Below are 18,335 nucleotides of genomic sequence, written 5' to 3' on the forward strand. Positions count from 1 at the left end.
GTCTCGATGGGGCACACGTTTGTCAATGCCAGGACGTACTTGTCAAGCTGTCGGGGGAGGGACAAGGCGGCCCGCGGTTCCAGGTGACGCTCATTTCCTTAGTTCTGGCAGAGCTTCCTTCCTCTGTCTGTCTTGGGGCGTGTGGATGTCTCCACGGACGTCCCCTCTCAGAGTCCCAGGGGCCATCTCAAACTCTATCCCCTCAAAGCCCTAATCCTCCGGGAGCTCGGCAATGTCCGAACAGACAGACTCATGCAAATTACTGTCGTCTGGGGTACGGTTTTGAAAATCACCTAAATAATAACCACGTTCCACTGTTTTCAATGCCTGTGGCCTGGAGGATCTGGTGCCTTTCAGCCCAGAATCTCAACATGTTTCACAACATCAGCAATCTGGGTTGGCTGAAAAGGGGGCAGAACAAAAAGGAGTCTGAAGTAGATAAAACTACAAATTCAAGTTCATTTAAACACATGGTCCATTTCCAGGGTGAGAGAGATCTGTAGAGGGGAGTAAGGTGACCCAGGTGCTCCCCAGGGGGTGTAGGGCCCCTGCCTTGCGATGCTGGCGAGACAGCTGCACGCCCATCACCTGAACGCAAATGTGCACGAGGACCTCAGTATGGGGCGTATTCTTGGATACTTTAACCATCTGTCCAGAATTCAAGCTACACTCTAATTTATTATGCAAAACCCTAATGATCAAATATACAAAAATAAATCTCAGACTAAGTATGGTTAGAGGGGGCAAAAATCCCAAATCCTGAGTTTGAATGAATTCTGTTCTATCAGGTTGACCCCTGAGCACAGCTGGTACCAGAGGGAGGTCAGTTGGTGGCAACTCCCAGAGACGGATCTCAAACATTTCAGAACTGACTTCTCAGCTCATCTCCTTCACAGAGACTGACGCAGAGCCTTCCTGCCCACCTGTCCTGAGTGACAGGGCGCCTCAACCTTGGACATGTGCCGTCTCCACAGCGGGTGAGGAGGATGTCAAGAAAATGGCTTGATATGGGGACAGGTGTCTGCTCAGTGCCTCAGATGCTGTCCTCTGTAACCAGAGGCTCTAAGTGGCTGCTCCCTCTTCCATACGGAGCCGAGGACCATCCAGAGGAGGGAACTGAGGACCATCCAGAGGAGGGAGCTGACTTCTAGGGGGAAATTTCAGGGACCTGAAAAATGCTTCCAGAAACACAACTGGGCTTCAAGCACAAAGCCCTCCAGCCCCTTCTCCTCCGGAGTGACTCTCTCCGGGGTGGAGCTGACACCCTGGATGACGGCTCAACTTTCGTCTCTCAACAGCTTGTCTCAATGGCCAGGAAGGAACCCAGGGAAGCCAGCGATTCCGGGAGGCTGCAGCTCCACGCAGATCTCAGGCGATGCGGAGAGACCCAGGTGGAGCCCACTTTGGGCTGGACGTCGTGTGCCTTTCTAGGACCCAGGAGATTCCTGTTTCAGAGTGGGTAGGGGTGCAGCTGGGGAGAAGGCCGTTCTTTTCCAGGCTCCTGGAGATAGGCTGTGCCCCAAAAGTGACTCTAATGAGGATGGAGGCCTGTCTGAGGCAACTTGAGGGGGATGCAGGCTCTGGGGCCCTTGTTCCCTCCACATAGTCATTTGTGCGTCTCACAGACCCCCAAGGGTCAAGCCTTCGAGTACTGGAGAGTCTATGGCTTATACACAGAGATGTCTGAGCTCAAGCTCTGGTGAGACGGACAGAAGGATGGAGAAAACCTCCTCTGGCCCCAGCCCTGGAGTGGGTCCTGGGCTCTGGATGGATGATAGCTTGGTTCAGAGCCCTGCAGCCCTCTTGAGCCACAGAGGCTGGTTGGTTAAGCCAGGCCTCAGCCCCCAACCCAGCTTGAGATCTGGAATTTCCTGGTAGGCAAATGACTTCAAGGACTAGGGCGAATGCCTCAGAGCTAACTTTACACCAGCCTTGCCTCACGAACCTCACAGAAGCAGCCAAAGCTGGGCTGGCTGGGCAGCCGCCTGTGCAGGCCCTTCACCGGAGGCCTCAGGTCCTGGAAATCACATCAGGCTCTCCATACCTTGGTGATATTCAGCCACCCACGGACAGGGTGGGACTGCTGTTTCTCAAGCCAGCACATATTCCAGGCAAGGGTTGAGCCCCCTTCCCCGGCGGGGGCAGCTGGGGTGAGGATTGTGGGGGGTGTCCTAGCTGCTGACAGGGCCCTCCCTAGTCCCTGACCTCTCACATCAGGCTGGCGCTCAGAAGATGCTCTCTGAGCAAACTCCTCCTCCTTGTAGTGCTTGTACTATGGGGTCAGGGAGCAAGCTGGCCCCAGCCAGGCCGCCTGCAGCCTCTCCCTGGCACTGGGCTCAGGGCCTGGTCAGAGCAGGCCCTCGGCCTGTCTTCTGCCTAAGGGAATGCACTGTCCTGGCCAGGGCTATCCACAAGCCTGCTGATTCCATGCATTTTTGACCTTGGCCTTTCTCGTGAGGAAGCTCAGATCACACAACAGGGGGGACTGGGAAAGCTGGAGTCAGCATCTTCTGTTCTGAGGTGGCCGGGGGCAGAAGACTTCTCTGCAGCTAAAGGAATCCATCTGGTGTGGAGAGGGGGCCTGGCTGGAGCCCTGGGGCTGGAGGCTGGCACTTTCAATTGAGACTGCCCCTTTTGGTCCTGCCCTGGGTGACAGTATACAGGCTTATCTTGGCCATCCCGCAGCAAAGAGCCAGGAACACAGAGAAAGGTGGTCTGCCTCTCGGACCACACCTGGGGCAGAAGGAAGCACCTCCACTTCGGAGAATGGACGAATCACATCTGGCGTACGTGGGTCCTCAGGGTCTTGGTGACTGTTCTAGGAGACCATGAGTTGGGAAGGGTGTGGCAAGGCACCCACAGGACAGCTGATGACAACTGAGAGGATCAGTGACCGTGGACGACGGACTCTCCACAGAATGATGGGTGGAAGAACGGTCATTTTCTTTATGACAGCAGGGCAGCCTTGGTCTCTCACTTCCACAGCTAGGGTGAGGACCACCTTCTCTGTTGGGAGTTGGAACTGGACACTTCTCCCTAACATTTTTCTGCATTAGAAAGTGGGCTTGAAATGAGGCACTTGTCTCTGGCCAGAGATGGAAAGTGCTTCCAGCAGTCTCCTTTGGCTCTTTGTAAAAAAGGGCAAATACGACATCACTTTGGCTATCCCTGGTGCCCTCATCTTCCACGAGGAGAGGCCCATCCCGCCATCTCCCCAGGCAGCTGTGGGGAGGGTGCACTGGCTCCCAAGCTTCTGAGTTCAGCCACTGTTCTGCTTGGTTTCCTGGCTCCTACTCCTACTGGGGGACAGGGTGACCCCATTAAGAGGCTGGACTACACGTGGGCCCTGTAGGCAGACCACCTAGCAGATCCTGAAATGGTGTCTTTGGCCAGAGGCCTCATTCAGTCCAGATCTCCCACAGTATCACCATCGGCAGGCAGCCTTGCAGGGGTCAGATTGTGAGTTCTGATCTTTAAATTTTATTTCAGACATGCGGTCTTGTTATGTGGTCCAAGCTGGACTCAAAGTCGGGCTAGAGTGATCCTCGCTTCTGCCTCCCAAGAAGTTGGGACTATAGGTGTGCAGAGTTCTGATCTTCGGTCCCGGAAAAAAGGTCAGCACAGCCCAGAATGGTGCCACTTCAGAACCATACTCTTTTTCTTCTTTGTACTACTCATTACCAGGGGCTTCCCAGGCCCATCGAGAAACCTGGTCCTGTAGACCTCTGGCCACAGCCCCGCCATTCCTGCTGCAGAGCTTAGGTTCAGGGGCTGCCATAAGATCCAGCCCAGCTCCTGGGGCTACACTGGTGGTGTCATGCTTGGTGCGGGAAACCCCAAGGCTGGGGTTCACAACCCTTGTCCCTTATGCCCTGTCAGGCCCCTTCCTCAGGCCCTGCCCTTCTCTCCACCCCATGGGGCTGGGGACCCTCCCTGGCCAAAGCCCAGCAGACTGGACAGACCCTCCAGAAAGCAATGGCAGGAGACGCATGGGACGTTTGACCCATTGTCTCCATCTACCTACGTGTGCAGTCCTTCTGGTTTTGGGCAAGGTCAAAGCCGGGCCTGCAGTCGCAGGCCACCCCACCTTTGGGCGTCTCCCGGCAGATGTGGGCACAGCCGTGGTCTTTGTTCATGCAGTTCATACCCTCTGGGAAGAGAGACAGACAAGAGACGGGTTGGGGACCAGGCAGAGAGGGATAGAGAAAATTTCAGACTGAAAGGGGATAGCCAATGATATGTAACAATCAAACGGGCTGTCATTGCATGTATCATGCACACACATGCACGTGCGCACACACACATATATGCGTGTGTGCAGCAGCCATCTACATGGATATCCCTCAGGGAGAAAGCAAGAGCACGGTGCCTAAGTCTAGATTCAGGCTGTGCTCTGTGGGTTGCAATGTAAATGGTACCTGGTGACCCACAGAGACCAAGCTCTTGCTCTAGGTCAGATTGCAGCACGTGGTCTGAGGAACTACTTTTGTGTCAGGGTGATTTGCTCCCCTCTCCTGAGCCACCCATGGTTCTAGGGTACCCCCACCCGCCCAGCAGACTGGATCTCCCCTCTCTGTCTGCCTGGAGTGGCTCATACCCCCTTCCGTTGACCTCAGTTGATGTTTATCTTCCTGGTGATTTGTGAGGCGTTTCCAGAATTTATGAGGTCAGGGGTCAAGTGAGAGGTTGTAGGTCACAAGTCCATCAAGAGGCCAAGGCAGATGAAAGGGAAGAGCCTCTGCCACCCCACCGGCTCCGTGACCTGCCTTCCACCTCCACCCGCAGGAAGCTCAGGCAGGAGCGAAGCCAGCGCGGGGAGCAGCAGGGAAGGCTGCGGACGGCGAACACGCACAGGGCGACCTCCTTCCCCCGGGACACACCGGCCTCTTGTTCCAGAGGAGGACTGGCTCAATCCTGACCCCGTCCACTTTAAATACGGGTATGCAGCAACACAGAATAGATTTAAAAACACAAACACCCTGCTAGTTGTAATAAAGATAAAAACGTCGGAAGTTAAAAGTCAAACAAACAAACGGAAATGAGGAAGCCTGCGTTTTGCCCAGCACCGTGACTCCTGGTTTCACCTGATTTTGTGACTCATATTTCCTCACCTTGAGTTTCTCACTAATCAATCCAATTGTTGGAATGACGCACAGTCTAACTAAGCAACGAGTGAACAACGGAAAGCGCTGTCATGCTGCCGCCCCGCAGAGAAGCTGCAAGTTCACACGGAAACACCCTTTCCGCCAGCTCGATTCCAAAAGAGCATCAGCGCCTGAGTCGCACAGATAGTGGCGTGCGGTCAACGCTTAACAGCCAGCTGGGGTGGAGGTCGATTTGCAGTATTTACCAATGTATGTGGGATAAATACGCCAGCCATGGCTCATTTCAAAGTACCAGGGAGATGTCGCCGAGGGTAGAGCTGGGAACAAACGTGCACAGTTAGCTCTCGCAAGCTGAGACCAGCCAGCCAAAGCACGTCTCTTTCTTAGAAAGGTCGTTGTAAAGTCAGGCAGATGTAGGTGTGAATCTGGCTTCCTTCCTGGCTGTGGCCTCGGAGACAACTCTGCTTCTCTTTTCTGAGCCTAATCTTAGAATGGGCACGATCACCTCTGTCTCATGGAGGAGCTGTGCAAATTTAATCCAGTTACAGACAGGAAATGCCAGGCAATAACAGATGAGGTCTGTCTGTGGGGGCACTGGCTCCTGAGGCCGGTGTCTCTCCCACAGGTCTGGAGACAGCGTGGCTCTCCCTGAGGCCTGGCTGGACCAGGCGGCCCCTCCTGAGAGGCGACTCTTGGTACAGAAACCTTTCAGACAACTGAGACACGTTCAATCCCTCATCAGGTCTTCTGGGAGCCTCCTGCCCTGGCCAGGGTTTGGCCAGTGTGTGGTGGCCAGCAAGCCGTCTCCCTGACCATCCCTGATGGCTGCTGTCAGCGGTGGGCTGAGTCCAGCGTCGCCCCCTCACTCCCTGTTCATTTGGCTTCCATGGCTCCCTGCTGTTCCAGCTTCTTCCCAGCTGCACACACTCCACAGTTCGCCATCCCACAATGCCTGCTGAGCCGCCCTCGAGGGTGCCCCATCTCCCCTTGCTGCTCCTTCCTCCTGGGCCGGACACCCTCTCCTGTCCTCCATAAACTAAATCCTAGGCCTCCCTCAAACTCCACCAGTTCTGCAAAGCCTCCTGGCTCCTGCCTTCTACTCCCCGTGTCTCCCCATGCCACCACCCATGTGACATCCTAGGGCTGTCCTATGGCTGGCACAGGCGATCAAGGCTGTGAGCAGATCTGTGCGTTCTTCCTGAGCTGGGAAGAGCCTACGGGCCCTTGTTTGGCTCAGGATTATAGATGATGAAGAAAGGGAGATTGAATTTCCCTTCCCAGCCAAAGAATCACAATTTACAAGAAGCCTTGCTAAGCATCACCAACCATACATTTGTCACTGGGGAGCTGATGCATGCCGGAGCCCCGGGTAATGGAATATTAAACTCTAGAGGTCATTCAGTTTTCTCCCTCATGGTGGACTTGCCATTAAGTGATCTTTCTTCTTGAGACTCTAGAGACTTTAACACTGAGCCAAGATGTTGTTGTTTTCTTGGTGAAGGACACTTTGGGGATGTAATCTAGCATGACTATGGACTGCGGTAACCCACAGTCAATAAGACGCTAAGCAACAGAATCGAACAGCTGGGAAGGGTGAGCCCCAGGTCCTATCTGTAGTCAGCTGGTTTCAAAGGTCGCTACTTTACCTCTCAACAACCTGGGAAGAGGGTGGAGCCCTTCATCTCCCACCTAAAGAGCCTGAGGTGGAGCTGAGGTCCTGTGATTAGCCATCCTCACTCAACACCCTAAGAAAGGCCCCCTGCACGCTGCCTCTCACCCAGCACCCCCAGCATGGCAGCCCCCACTGGCTCTGCAACGGAGGGCAAGGGACAGGCCAGTGATTGTTAGTGGGACTGGCTTCAGGACCTCTTTACATTCCTGACAATTATAAAGGAGGCCAAATCGCTCTGATGGACATGTTTATGTGTTACAGCTATCAAGACTGGCTAGATTGGCCGGGCGCGGTGGCTCAAGCCTGTAATCCCAGCACTTTGGAAGGCCGAGATGGGCGGATCACGAGGTCAGGAGATCGAGACCATCCGCCTAACACGGTGAAACCCTGTTTCTACTAAAAAAAGAAAAATACAAAAAACTAGCCAGGCAAGGTGGCGGGCACCTGTAGTCCCAGCTGCTCAGGAGGCTGAGGCAGGAAAATGGTGTGAACCCGGGAGGCGGAGCTTGCAGTGAGCTGAGATCCAGCCACTGCACTCCAGTCTGGGCGACAGGGCGAGACTCCGTCTCAAATTAAAAAAAAAAAAAAAGACTGGCTAGATATCACAGAGAGAAATTTACATTTACTCATTAGCTTATTTAAAAACAAGACAACAAACATATTACATGTGGGCTGGACATGGTGCTCACGCCTGTAATGCCAGCACTTTGGGAGGGTGAGGCAGGGGGATCACCTGAGGTCAGGAATTCGAGACTAGCCTGGCCAACATGGTAAAACCCCATCTCTACTAAAAATACAAACATTAGCCAGGTATAGTGGTGCACGCCTGTAATCCCAGCTACTTAGGAGGCTGAGGCAGAATTGCTTGAACTCAGGAGGCGGAGGCTGCAGTGAGCTGAGATCATGCCATTGCACTGCAGCCTGGCTGGCAGAGTGAGACTGTCTCAAAAAAAAAAAAAAAAAAAAAAAAAAAAAAGAAAAAGAAAAGAAGAAGAAGAAGAAAAAAGTATTACATGTTAGCACAACCCATATATTTGTATTAAAATCTATATTTTCCAGAACGGGGTGCCCTGAGATGCAGCAGTCAGGCCAGGCTCACCTGCTGCATGGTGAAGCTGCAGTCAGGCTGGAGTCTGCTCAGCTGGAGTGCTTCTGGGGCGCCTCCTTCCCGAGAAGGGTGGTCGGGGGAGCATCACTATCACATTTCAAAATGACCCTACAACCACTGCAAGGATGGCTGCTGCTGCCTGGCCTGGGGGCTGACTGTGGCTTCCCAGGTGCTCATCAGCAACTGTCAGCTGCATCGCTTTCACCTCCACGCGGGGGCAACACTGGCTTCTGGAGGCCACAAGCAGGTAGGCGCCGTGGCTGGAGAACCACAGAGGGTCAGGGTTGGACCCCTGCCTGCAGCCCATCTTGTCTATCCATCCTACAGAGACAGAAAAAGAGCCCCTGAGGCGGGAGATGAGTGTTCTAGCACATATAGCAGGGCTGCAACCTGGGCCACTGGGCTCCCAGCCTAAGCTCTCCTGCCTTGGGGTCACTCGGCTACACCTGTGGCACCCAGACGGCTGACAGGGAGCAGACATTTCGTAGGCAGAACAGGATTGGGAACGTGGTGCAGAGTGGGTGACTACACGGTGCCTGTTACTGGCCACTGTTTCCAGACTGAGCAGCCCAGCGAAATCCGAGGCCAGTTCCGATGCTGCGTCCGCTGAAACACAGAGCAGCCTCTCCACAAAGCGCACACCCTGGCTCCTCTTTTGACCTTCCACAGCCATCACCGGCAGGCCCTGAGGTGAGGACGGAGCCTCAGCTCCCCTGCGGCACAGGATGTCCATTTTCTCAGCTGTGAAATGGGGATGTAATAATCTTTGCCCCTGAGGGTTGCTGGGAAGCTCAAACAAGGTAACGATATCAAGGGAGGCACAGGGAGGGTCTGGGTAGAGCAAGGCTGCTGCGACAGCACTCCTATCTGCCCTTGCTCCATTCTGCCTCCTCGGAAATCGGAATAGTTGCTTCCGTCACACTCTTTCCTGCCAACCGTGGGTAACCGGATGGGGAGACCTGAGCTTTATTCTTTTCAGTATCACAAGTACCCAGCACAGGGCCTGGCAGAGGGTTAGGGATCTGCAAACAGTGGGTGAAAGAAGGAAACGGAAGAATGAGTGGGGAAAGAGAGGGGAGAATGGAGAGAGGAGGGGGCAAGGAAGGAAGAAGAGAGAAATAAAGCCCCCTAGTCGGAACAGATGAAGCCTGTTGTCTGTTATTTTAGGAAGCAAGGCTAGAATTTTGAAAACGCTCTTGCGGCATCCCTAATTGTGTGTGCTAGAAACACAGTGCTTTGGACGCCTGATGTGGGAAATTCGCAGCACATGTTAAAGGCTCTGAGAAGTCCCGTGGTCACCGTGGAACAGTCCCTTCCTCCTCACTGAACACAGCGTCCCGGACAGGAAGGGGCCCCAGAACTAGCAGGATCTAAGGATGGCCCATTCTAGCTCCTCACCTGACAGACAAAACACAGCGACACAGGGACCAGGGTGGCAGGCTGGGGCAGGGATAGGGCACTGGCCCCACCCGCTGGAGCACCTGTGGTATCCTCTGTGCCTCTGAACCTCAGAGACAGAGCAGCTGGCATGCTGTCCTTGCCCTCTCCCAGAGGGGCCGTCTGAGGGCAGTGAGCTAACGGGACGGAATGCCAACTCAGCCCCTCCTGCAGGTGCTATTTCTGGATGGCGGCCGGGGCCATGAGGGCCAAGCCGAGATTTGAAGGGGAAAAGGTGAACCCTGAGGCATGAGAGGTGCTTGGTTCCAAGCCCTTCTGCTCCAGGGACGGGCCTGGACTCTGGATGGGAAAGGAATCTGTGGGTCTGCGACTCTACCTGCTCCGCCGTGAAGTCCTGGGAAGGACTGCCCTGGGCCTCCTCCAGCTCCCCTGAGCCAATCAGGCCCATGCAGCCAGCGGCAGCTGCAGGCTGTGTCCACTGATGCCAGCCTGTGAGCTCTTCCAGAGCAGGGGCTGAGCCCACTCAGGCTCAACCCCAAGCCCCAGGCCCAGAGCAGGCTTCTGTGAGCCTGAGGGCCGGAAGGGCCCCAACTCAAAAACTCCATCTTCCCGTGGCTCCCTGATTTGTGTCACGTCTGCTCTTGGGAGCCATAGGACGGCTCCCTTGACCTAGATATGGGGAGAACCGTGGAGCGGCAAGTTCAGCAGAGAGCCCTGCTGGTCTCCCCTTCTTGATGGGAAGTGAGATAGAATTTCAGAGTCATTCCCAGAAATTCTGGTCTTCAGAGGCCTGATGCCCGTCAGGCCAGGCGCCCGCCAGGTCGAATCTAATCTGATCCAACCATCCAAATCCAATTATATGCTGCAAACTCAGACCAAGTGTCTCCTTGGTGCCCAAGACGGGCCAGGGAGCAAGGAGAGGACAGATGCTCTGCTGCCACAATGCCGGGTCCACATTCAGGCTGCCACTTGCTGCGTGACCCTGGGCCAGCCCTTCACCCCTTCACCCCTGAACCTCGGTTTCCACCTATGTAGAGCTGGACAACAGTAGCACCTGCCTCCCAGAGTGTGCTAAATGTGCAGCCCCAGTCTCTGGGTGTGTGAGGTGCTGGCTAAGGGCACATATAGGCTGTTGCGGGACTTTGTCCTGGCCAGAAGGAAGCCACAGGGGAGTGGTCAGTAGGGGAGCGACACGCCTGTGTGTCAGAAAGATCTCTGGAGGTTGTGTGAAAGATGCCCTGGAGGGCCAGGACTGCAGGCCAGGACAGTGGAGAGGCTGCTGCTACCACTCTGAAAGGGACAAAGTCTGGTGGAAGGGCAGTGGTTATGGGGACTGGGAGGAGGGCTGGATTTAAGAGCTGCTTCTGAGTTTTCTGGAAGACATGATGTATGAACTTGGGCCCTGACTATACTTTCATTCACTTGGACCCTCACAAGCCTGAGGAGCGGGCATCACCGTGCCCATCTTCCAGACAAGCAGACGGAGGTTGGGACAGCGTGGGGGAAGATGTGCTCCGGGCTGTGTCTTCTTCTCCAAGTGCCCGGTGCTTCCTCCCAATGGGCCCTCCCCCAGGTCGCCATCTCCTCTGGACTCTGACAGGCCCCGGCAGCCCTTCCCCACCGGGGCCTATCTTCCCCCAAGGCCTTTGGTCATTCTTGGGTACTCCACTAGAGTTTGCATGGAGAGAGATGATGGCGCGGTCTGCCTGGCCCTGAGCCAGTGCGTACACCACATCCTCTGCAATGCAAAGTTCACGAATGCATCTCAAGCAGGGCAGCGCGGCCCAGTGTGTTTGTACTTAGGAGCGGGCCTTTCTTGCCACCACGGCCGGATAACAAAGCTGGAATGTGTGCCTCCTGAGGGTCGTTGCTATGGCGACTTCATCAATAACATCATTTTCTGCGTCCATGTCCCTTAAATACATGGGAAGGGACGGCAAGCTGGGAACGGCAGAGCAGGGAGAAAAGAACAATCACCTTGCTCCGCCCTTCCCCCTCAACTTGGGAGGAAGGGATTTTCCTCCCTTTGCCTCATCAATAGAAAATTATGGAGCCAAGAAAGAGGTTGGAGCCTTGGGGGTGGCAGTGGGAGGCGGCGGCTGCCTTCCCCAACCCTGACTCTGCAAGCTGTCCAAGCCATGCAGGGAAAAACAAACACGAGCTCCCACCAACATTGAAGGGGGGCTGAAGGAAACCAGGGGAAGGTGGTGCCCAGGGGGAAGGGCGCAGAACAGCTGTAGGGTGCGGGCTGGTGGGAGAGATGACGATGGCAACAGTGCAGCCTCCCGCGTTCATCGGAGCTGCCTGTGCGCCAGGCCTGCCACAAACCAGACTCCTTACCTCACTGATTCCCCGAAAAGCCCAGGAGGGGCTGTGCACAGGCTGAGCATCCCTCATCCGAAAATCCAGAATCTGAAAGGCTCCAAAACCCAAAGCTTTTTGGGCATTGACATGATGCCACAGGTGGAGAATTCTACACGTAAGTACTTCACACAAACTTTGTTTTATGCACAAAATTATTGAAATGCCATGTAAAATTGCCTTCAGGCTCTGTGTACAAGGAGTACATAAAACAAAAGCGTTCCATCTTTAGACTTGGGTTCATCCACAAGATACTTCATTATGTATCTGCGAATGTCCCCACATGTGAAAAAATCCAACACTGGAAACACTTCTGGTCCCAAGCATTTTGGATAAAGGATGCTCAACCTCTATTACGTCCACTTAACAGATGACAACACTGAGCGCACAGAGGTTAGTGACTGAGGTAAGGTGAGGGGGCTGAACCCAGCGGACAGAGCTGGAGCCGCAACACACTGTCTCGCCAAGGCCATCTCCAACGACAGCTTCTCCAGGGTGCCGGTTCTGATCCTGCCCTGCCAGTCTCCTCAGATCCATGGAGAGCCCCCCATGGGCTGGGAACATACCCTGCGGAGCCAGGGCCTGGCAGAGACAGAGAAGCCTTTACAACATCACCCGGCAAGGTAAGTAGCTTTATCCCCATGTAACAGAAGCTCTTCAGAGAAGTGAAGCGATTTGCCCATGGTCACGGATTAGGACATGCGAGGCAGGCAGAGGCGAAACTGAAACCTGGGTCTGTCTGACTTGAAGACCTGCCCTTCTCCAGGGCAGAGGGAACTTTCTAGTGCATAAATCTGACTGTGTCTTCCTACTGTAAACAAAACAAGCAAAACAAACAAACAAAAAAACTCTTCGATGCCCCAGCACCCAGTGCCCAAAGGGTTAGGCTGAAAGTTCTCAGTATGGCACCGAAGGTCCTCCCTGACCCCCGCCACCTGCCTCTCCAGCTTGCTCATCCTTCCTGGAGCCCTTGGCGAGGGGCAGCCTGGTGGCCGCCCTGCACAACCCGCCCTCCCTTCCCACCCTGAGGCCTTTGAGAAGGTGCTTTCCTCTGCTTGGGACACGCTCTCGCCCTCCTCTGAATGGCCACTTCTGGCTAGTTACTTGAGATGCCATTTCTGTGTCACCGCTTCCAGGAAGCCCTCCTGGTTTCTACCCTCTCCACAAGTGCCTAGGTTGGATTGGGGCCGTGCCTGGGACTCCCCTGCCCCCTCCTTGCTCATAGCACCCACCACACTAATTGTAGCTGTTACACATTGTCTCCCTCCCTTTAGATGGGGGATTCTCAAAAGGACAGGGCCCACAGCTGAGCTACCTCTTTGCCCCCGTCCCCTGCACAATGCCTAACACCCAGTGAACGCACAGGAACCGTTGGATGAACCCAGGCCCACTGGTAAGCGGCCTGGACTCAGCTACTCTGGATTTGGACTGTGTCAGAACAGGGGCCAACTCTCAGACAACAGCGGTATGCTTGTCTGCAGGCCCAGACCTGGCTGCTGGTCTGGCTCCCCCTTGATCCCCTGATTACATGCTAACAGCATCTGCCCCTGGAATGGCACACAGAGCCTCTCACTGTGCGGCCTTGGCTTCAGTAGAAACACAAGGCTTTGTCTCCCACCCTGTATCCCCCAGATTACATTCTCTGGGGCAAATCTAGGCCTGCCGGGCACCAACAGCTGGCTGCCCCAGACTAGAACCCCCAGCTAACCCTGAGCCTAGCCAACCCCAGGCAGCATCCCTAGGGGTAGTCCCCTCTGGGAGATGCGAGTGACCAAAGACTGTGGGCTTCTACTTACCCAGAGCTCCCCTGTGTCAGGCCCCACAATAGGCTCTTTGCAAACCTCACTAATTGAACATCTCAATGACCAAGTGCCAGGTACAACCAGCACTTACCTGACAGGTGAGGATGCTGAGGCTTAGACAGATCAAGAGACTTGCTGCCCCAGGTCTTCTACCTTGTGTGAGGGAGTAGGGAGCTGATGCCCTGGTGGCCACTCCACTGGCAAAGTCCAAAGTGGTTCCAGCCCCTCCAATAAGTGCTCACCTCACACCTCATCTGCCCTGGTACCCACTTGGCAGCCTTGATGGCCCCTCAAGGGAATTCTGCTCCTCTCGTCCTCCTTCTCACTGCCCCCTCTGCTTTGGCCAATATGCCATATTGGATGTAGGGGAAAGAGTTTATCCCCCAGAGCCTCTTGGGGTCCTGGGTCCCAGCTGGGTGTGTGACCCAGCAAAGAGGCTGGCCCACTCTGCCCGGTCCCCTTCCCACCCACTCCACACACTCGCAGCACCGTCCCTTCTACTCTGACACCAACCCTGGGCCCTCCTCCAGGGTTCAAAGGCCTCTGCCAGGGCCCCAGAGGACTAGTCGTCCTGGGTGTGCACAGCCTTGGCTCAGCACTCACCACCCAGCTGGTCCAGCCGCAAGGGCCCTCACCTTGTATTATCTGGCTCCCAACGCCTTCCACGGTCATCTGCTCGTGTGCTTATGTGCCCCTTCGTTCCACAAATACTTAGGGAGTGCCTCCTTGGTTTCCAGCCCCAGGATTCCAGGCAGGCGCAGGCCTTTCTACCAACCACCTAGCTCCTTGTCTGTGCCTCCTCCTGATCTGCTCTGCTAGAGGCCGGACCACAGTGAAGTCCGAATGGGTGCCCAATAAACACCTGCAGGGTGGTTGGTTGATGAGCTCGCCGGGCACGGACATGGGGCACAGCTCCAAGAGAAATTGTCCTGCTTTGTGTTACACGCAAGCAAAAACCAGAATGGATTGGTTTTCTGGAAAGCCAGAACTGGAAGGGGCCTTGGAGCGCATCTAGGTGAAGCCTCTTCATTTCCATGAGGAGGCTGAAGCCCACGAGACAGTGACTTGCCCTGGTCACGCAGCTGTCAGTGCAGAGTCCGTATGTAGCCTCCCACTTTCAGTCAAGCTCAGTGCTCTTTCTGGCACATCAGGAGGTGGGTGACAAGGACTGCTGCCCTTGATCTTTCCACTCACGCATTCCTTCACTCCCTCAATCGACAAACCTTTGCTAAGCATCACCTGTGTGCAGGCCCTGGGCTGAGGCCGAGGAGGGAAGGGTGTCCAACCCCACACGCTCATTCTCAGTTTGCGGCCAAGTCACTGCCGTGCGGTTCACCAACAGGCATGCCCTGTGTACACAGATGGACAGACAGAGCTGGGACTGTGATTGGCTCCCGGCATGCTTCTCAGAAAGCAGGATGGACGTCAGCCTCCCTTCAGCACCCCCTCCCCACCCCAGGGCCTTGACCAGTCCTGGCACCGGGAACCCCTAGAAAGCTGCCTCTGTGAAATGGGAGGTGGTTCTGTCTCTGACAGTTGGGAGGACCACGAAACATTTGCAGAGCCACAGAAAGCTCTATGGGCCGGGCAACACTAAGGCGGGCAGGTTGATTCAACAGCTTTGATTTGCGTCCCAATCCCAGTCCTTTCTAAGGCATGTGGTTTTAGAACCTATTGTGGCCTAATTTATAAAGTGGGGAGACTAAAACCCTCTTTTTTTTGAGACAGGGTCTCACTCTGCCGCCCAGGCTGGAGTGCAGTGGTGTAATCAAATCACAGCTCACTGTAGCCTTGAACTCCAGGGCTCAAGCAATCCTCCTGCCTCAGGCTCGAGTAGCTGTGACTACAGGTGTGTGCTACCACACCTGACTAATTTCTGTATTTTTTGTAGAGATGAGGTTTCACCATGTTGCCCAGGCTGCTTTCGAACTCCTGGGCTCAAGTGATCCTCCCACCTCGGCCTCCCAAAGTGCTGGGATTACAGGTGTGAGCCACCACGCCCAGCTTAAAACTTTCTTTTGTAAGAGTGTTCAAGGGAAGTAAAGAGGTGATGGGCTCCAGCTCAGATCCCTCAAGCTGCGGCGGGTGCTCTGTAAGGCTGGCCCGCTCCCGCTTTCCTGCACGCTGGCTTGTTACCTGGAGACCCCGCCCTGCCTTGGTTTCTTCCCCCTTCCTCTCCCTTGATTCCTGAAATTTCCCAGGCTGGCCACTAGGTGTCACCACAATCAAGTTTTTCTGCCCCCACAGACGCGGGGTCTTGCACCAGAGAAAGGCTGGTGGAGAGACTCACTCACCCCCTGAGCTTCTACTCCTCCAAGGCCCGGGAGGCTGGAGGTGTCCTTCTTTCCTCCCTCGGGGTGCCAGGTTTAGCAAATAAAACTACAGGACGCCCCATTCAATCTGAATTTCAGATGGACAACCAATATGTCCTGAGTATAAGCATGTTCAAAAAAGTTGCAGAGGTCATACTTGTAATAAAAAAAATTACTTGTGGATCTGAAATCCCAGTTTAAATTGGCACTCTGTATTTTATCTGGCAACCCTGCCCTGCCCTCCACACGGACCCTAAAGGAAGCCATGGCGGACAGACAGGCTGTCTAGTGCCACCCTTAGCCGTATAGCTCCTACTACCAGAGAACTCAGGCAGGTGCCCTGGCCATGGCCTGCCATGAACAGGGAAAAGCTCTGTTTTTCCTTTCCAGCAGGTGACGAGATGGAGGGTGCCCAGGCATGGGGGCCAAGGTGGCAGCATCCCAAAAGTGTTCCTACAGCAGCCCTGGGAACCCTGAAGGAGACGGTGGTAAGAGCACTGTGGACACACGAACGGGAGAATCTATAAGGATGTGAGCAGCGCCCCTGAGCCCCAGCCAGTGACTCTTCACCACTGTCCACCCACATGTTGTGGAAAGGAGCGGGGGCTGCAGAGTCAGAGCCTGGGGCTGTCACAAGCAGTGGCGCTCGCTTCCCCTCCCTCAGCTGTGCATGAGGGGCGGCAGCGGGTACTTCTCATGGCCCTTCAAGGACGAAAGGGGCTCATGGGCTTGGGGCACAGTAGGTACATTCGGATCATCGGCAGGTACAGCCACTTTGGGGACGTAAGCCGATTCCTGCCATTGACTCAAACTTTAAAATAGTCTGCTGACTTGTTGCTGCACTCAATAGCCTCATGTGTGGGTGCTCTGTGATGTGCCCTGGGGCACAGGAGTCGAGGCTGGGCAGCAGGAGGGAAAGGTGTTCTGGAGCAGGAACCAGCTCATGCAGAGGCCTGGGGAGTGAGGCTGGGGGTCTCTGCGCTTCTGACAGACAAACTGGGGCTGTCCTGCTGGAGAGAGGACCTCATGGAGAGAAGCTGGCAGAACTGCAAGCTGACCAGCTGCAGAAGGGAGCAAGGCGGGACGGCAGTGCAGCACCCAGCAAACCACGACGCGCTGGGCAGCCCTCTCCCGGGCAGCGGGCTGAGCACACCGCTCTGCACGAGGAGTGAGAAAGCACTTTGTGAACTGATGATGCACACACTTCGGCGGGCATGACTCCCTCACGAGAAGGTCTCGTCCCCTCTGCACTCCCATGCGGCATGTTTCCTCTGCACCCTGCCCTGTGTGAGACGTGAGAAACACAAGGATGACTTAAACACATCCTTGCCCTTCTCGGGAGCTCACAGACTGGTCCTGCAGTAGAGGGCTGAACCATTTCAAACGCATGAGCGCAAGTCAAGAGGAAGACACACACACCTGCCTAAGAGTCAGGGACAGCTTCAAAGAGGAGGTGAAAGTGTGCTGGGTTTTGATGGATGACTAAGAGTTCTCCAGGAAGGGAGGGGAATGGGAAATGGCAGTAAAGGCAGAGGATGACACACACCAAGGTTGTAATCAGTAAAGGGCACGTGTGCCATAACAGGGAGAAGAGCAGGCAGATGGGAAGGAACCAGGAGAGAGGAACTGGGCTGTGGGAGGCCTTGGGAAGCAGGAAGGCAACAGTGCCTGATAACAGAGGAACTTGGGGCAGAAAGCGCCCGGGCTGCAGGATGCAGGAGGGAAGGGGGATGACGCAGAGGTAGGGATCCCAATTAGCAACCACAGCCTTCGAAGAAGACAGGGCAGCAGGGGTGAGCAAGCTGGCTGGGTTTGGGAGGTGAGTAGAGCTCGGACGCAGGATCCGGTCACGCTGGGCTGTGGGAGCCACACAGGGGAGGGGTGAAGGCAGCACCCCAGTGCTGATGCCCCACTGATGGGGGACGCTCCGGGAAGCACAGGTCTGGGAGGATGGGAAGATGCTGCGTTTGGTTTTGAGCAGGTGGGAATTGCTGTAGCTGGGGTCCCCATCGAGGGGACAGTTGGCACTGGGTCCAGGGCTGGAGAAGTGGCCACTGCTGGTCAGCAAGGAGACTCAAGAAGCTTGGGGGGGAGCGAGGAGAGGGCTGAGGCCAAGGCGGAGCCAGGGTCGGGGGCTGAAGAGGAAGGGAAAAAGCCCCATGGGATGTACATGCTGAAAGAGTCCGGTGACACAATCAAGCAGCCACCAGCCGGGGGACAAAAACCCACCTGGCTGGCCTCAGGCGGGTGACGAGGCCCTGGGGAATGCTGCGGCCAGGGGTGGCCTGGCAGACATCCCACCAGGAGATCGGCCTTGTGGCCACAGTCACAACCCAATTTCCCTAATGAGGCTAGGGAGGGCTCAGACCCCTCCCTAATGACCCGGGATGACCTCGACTGCTTCCCCACTCTGCCAACCAGGCATCTGCCTGCTGGTTTCTGAACCCACATTTCAGATCTGCATGACTTTCCATGCTCGGGGCCTGTGCCCACAAACCCCAGGTGGGAAGCCAGGCTGTGGGCTACAGTGTGGGGGGTGGGCGCTGGTCTGGAACCTAGGAGCCTGGGACAAGTCCC

General features: G+C 55.4%; 1 protein-coding gene across 2 annotated transcripts in view; it reads right to left on the reverse strand.

The window, feature by feature from the left end:
- Positions 1 to 18,335, reverse strand: part of SCUBE1 (signal peptide, CUB domain and EGF like domain containing 1) — a 141,915-nt gene that overhangs the window by 55,687 nt on the left and 67,893 nt on the right. For both annotated transcript variants that reach the window (XM_023222223.2, XM_023222222.2), the window contains exon 5: positions 4,025 to 4,150. In XM_023222223.2, the coding sequence (XP_023077991.1) occupies positions 4,025 to 4,150 (126 nt within the window). The remainder of the gene's footprint in view (positions 1 to 4,024; positions 4,151 to 18,335) is intronic.

The sequence above is a fragment of the Piliocolobus tephrosceles genome, chromosome 19 (genome assembly GCF_002776525.5).
Source record: "Piliocolobus tephrosceles isolate RC106 chromosome 19, ASM277652v3, whole genome shotgun sequence".
NCBI classification, from domain to species: Eukaryota; Metazoa; Chordata; class Mammalia; order Primates; family Cercopithecidae; genus Piliocolobus; species Piliocolobus tephrosceles.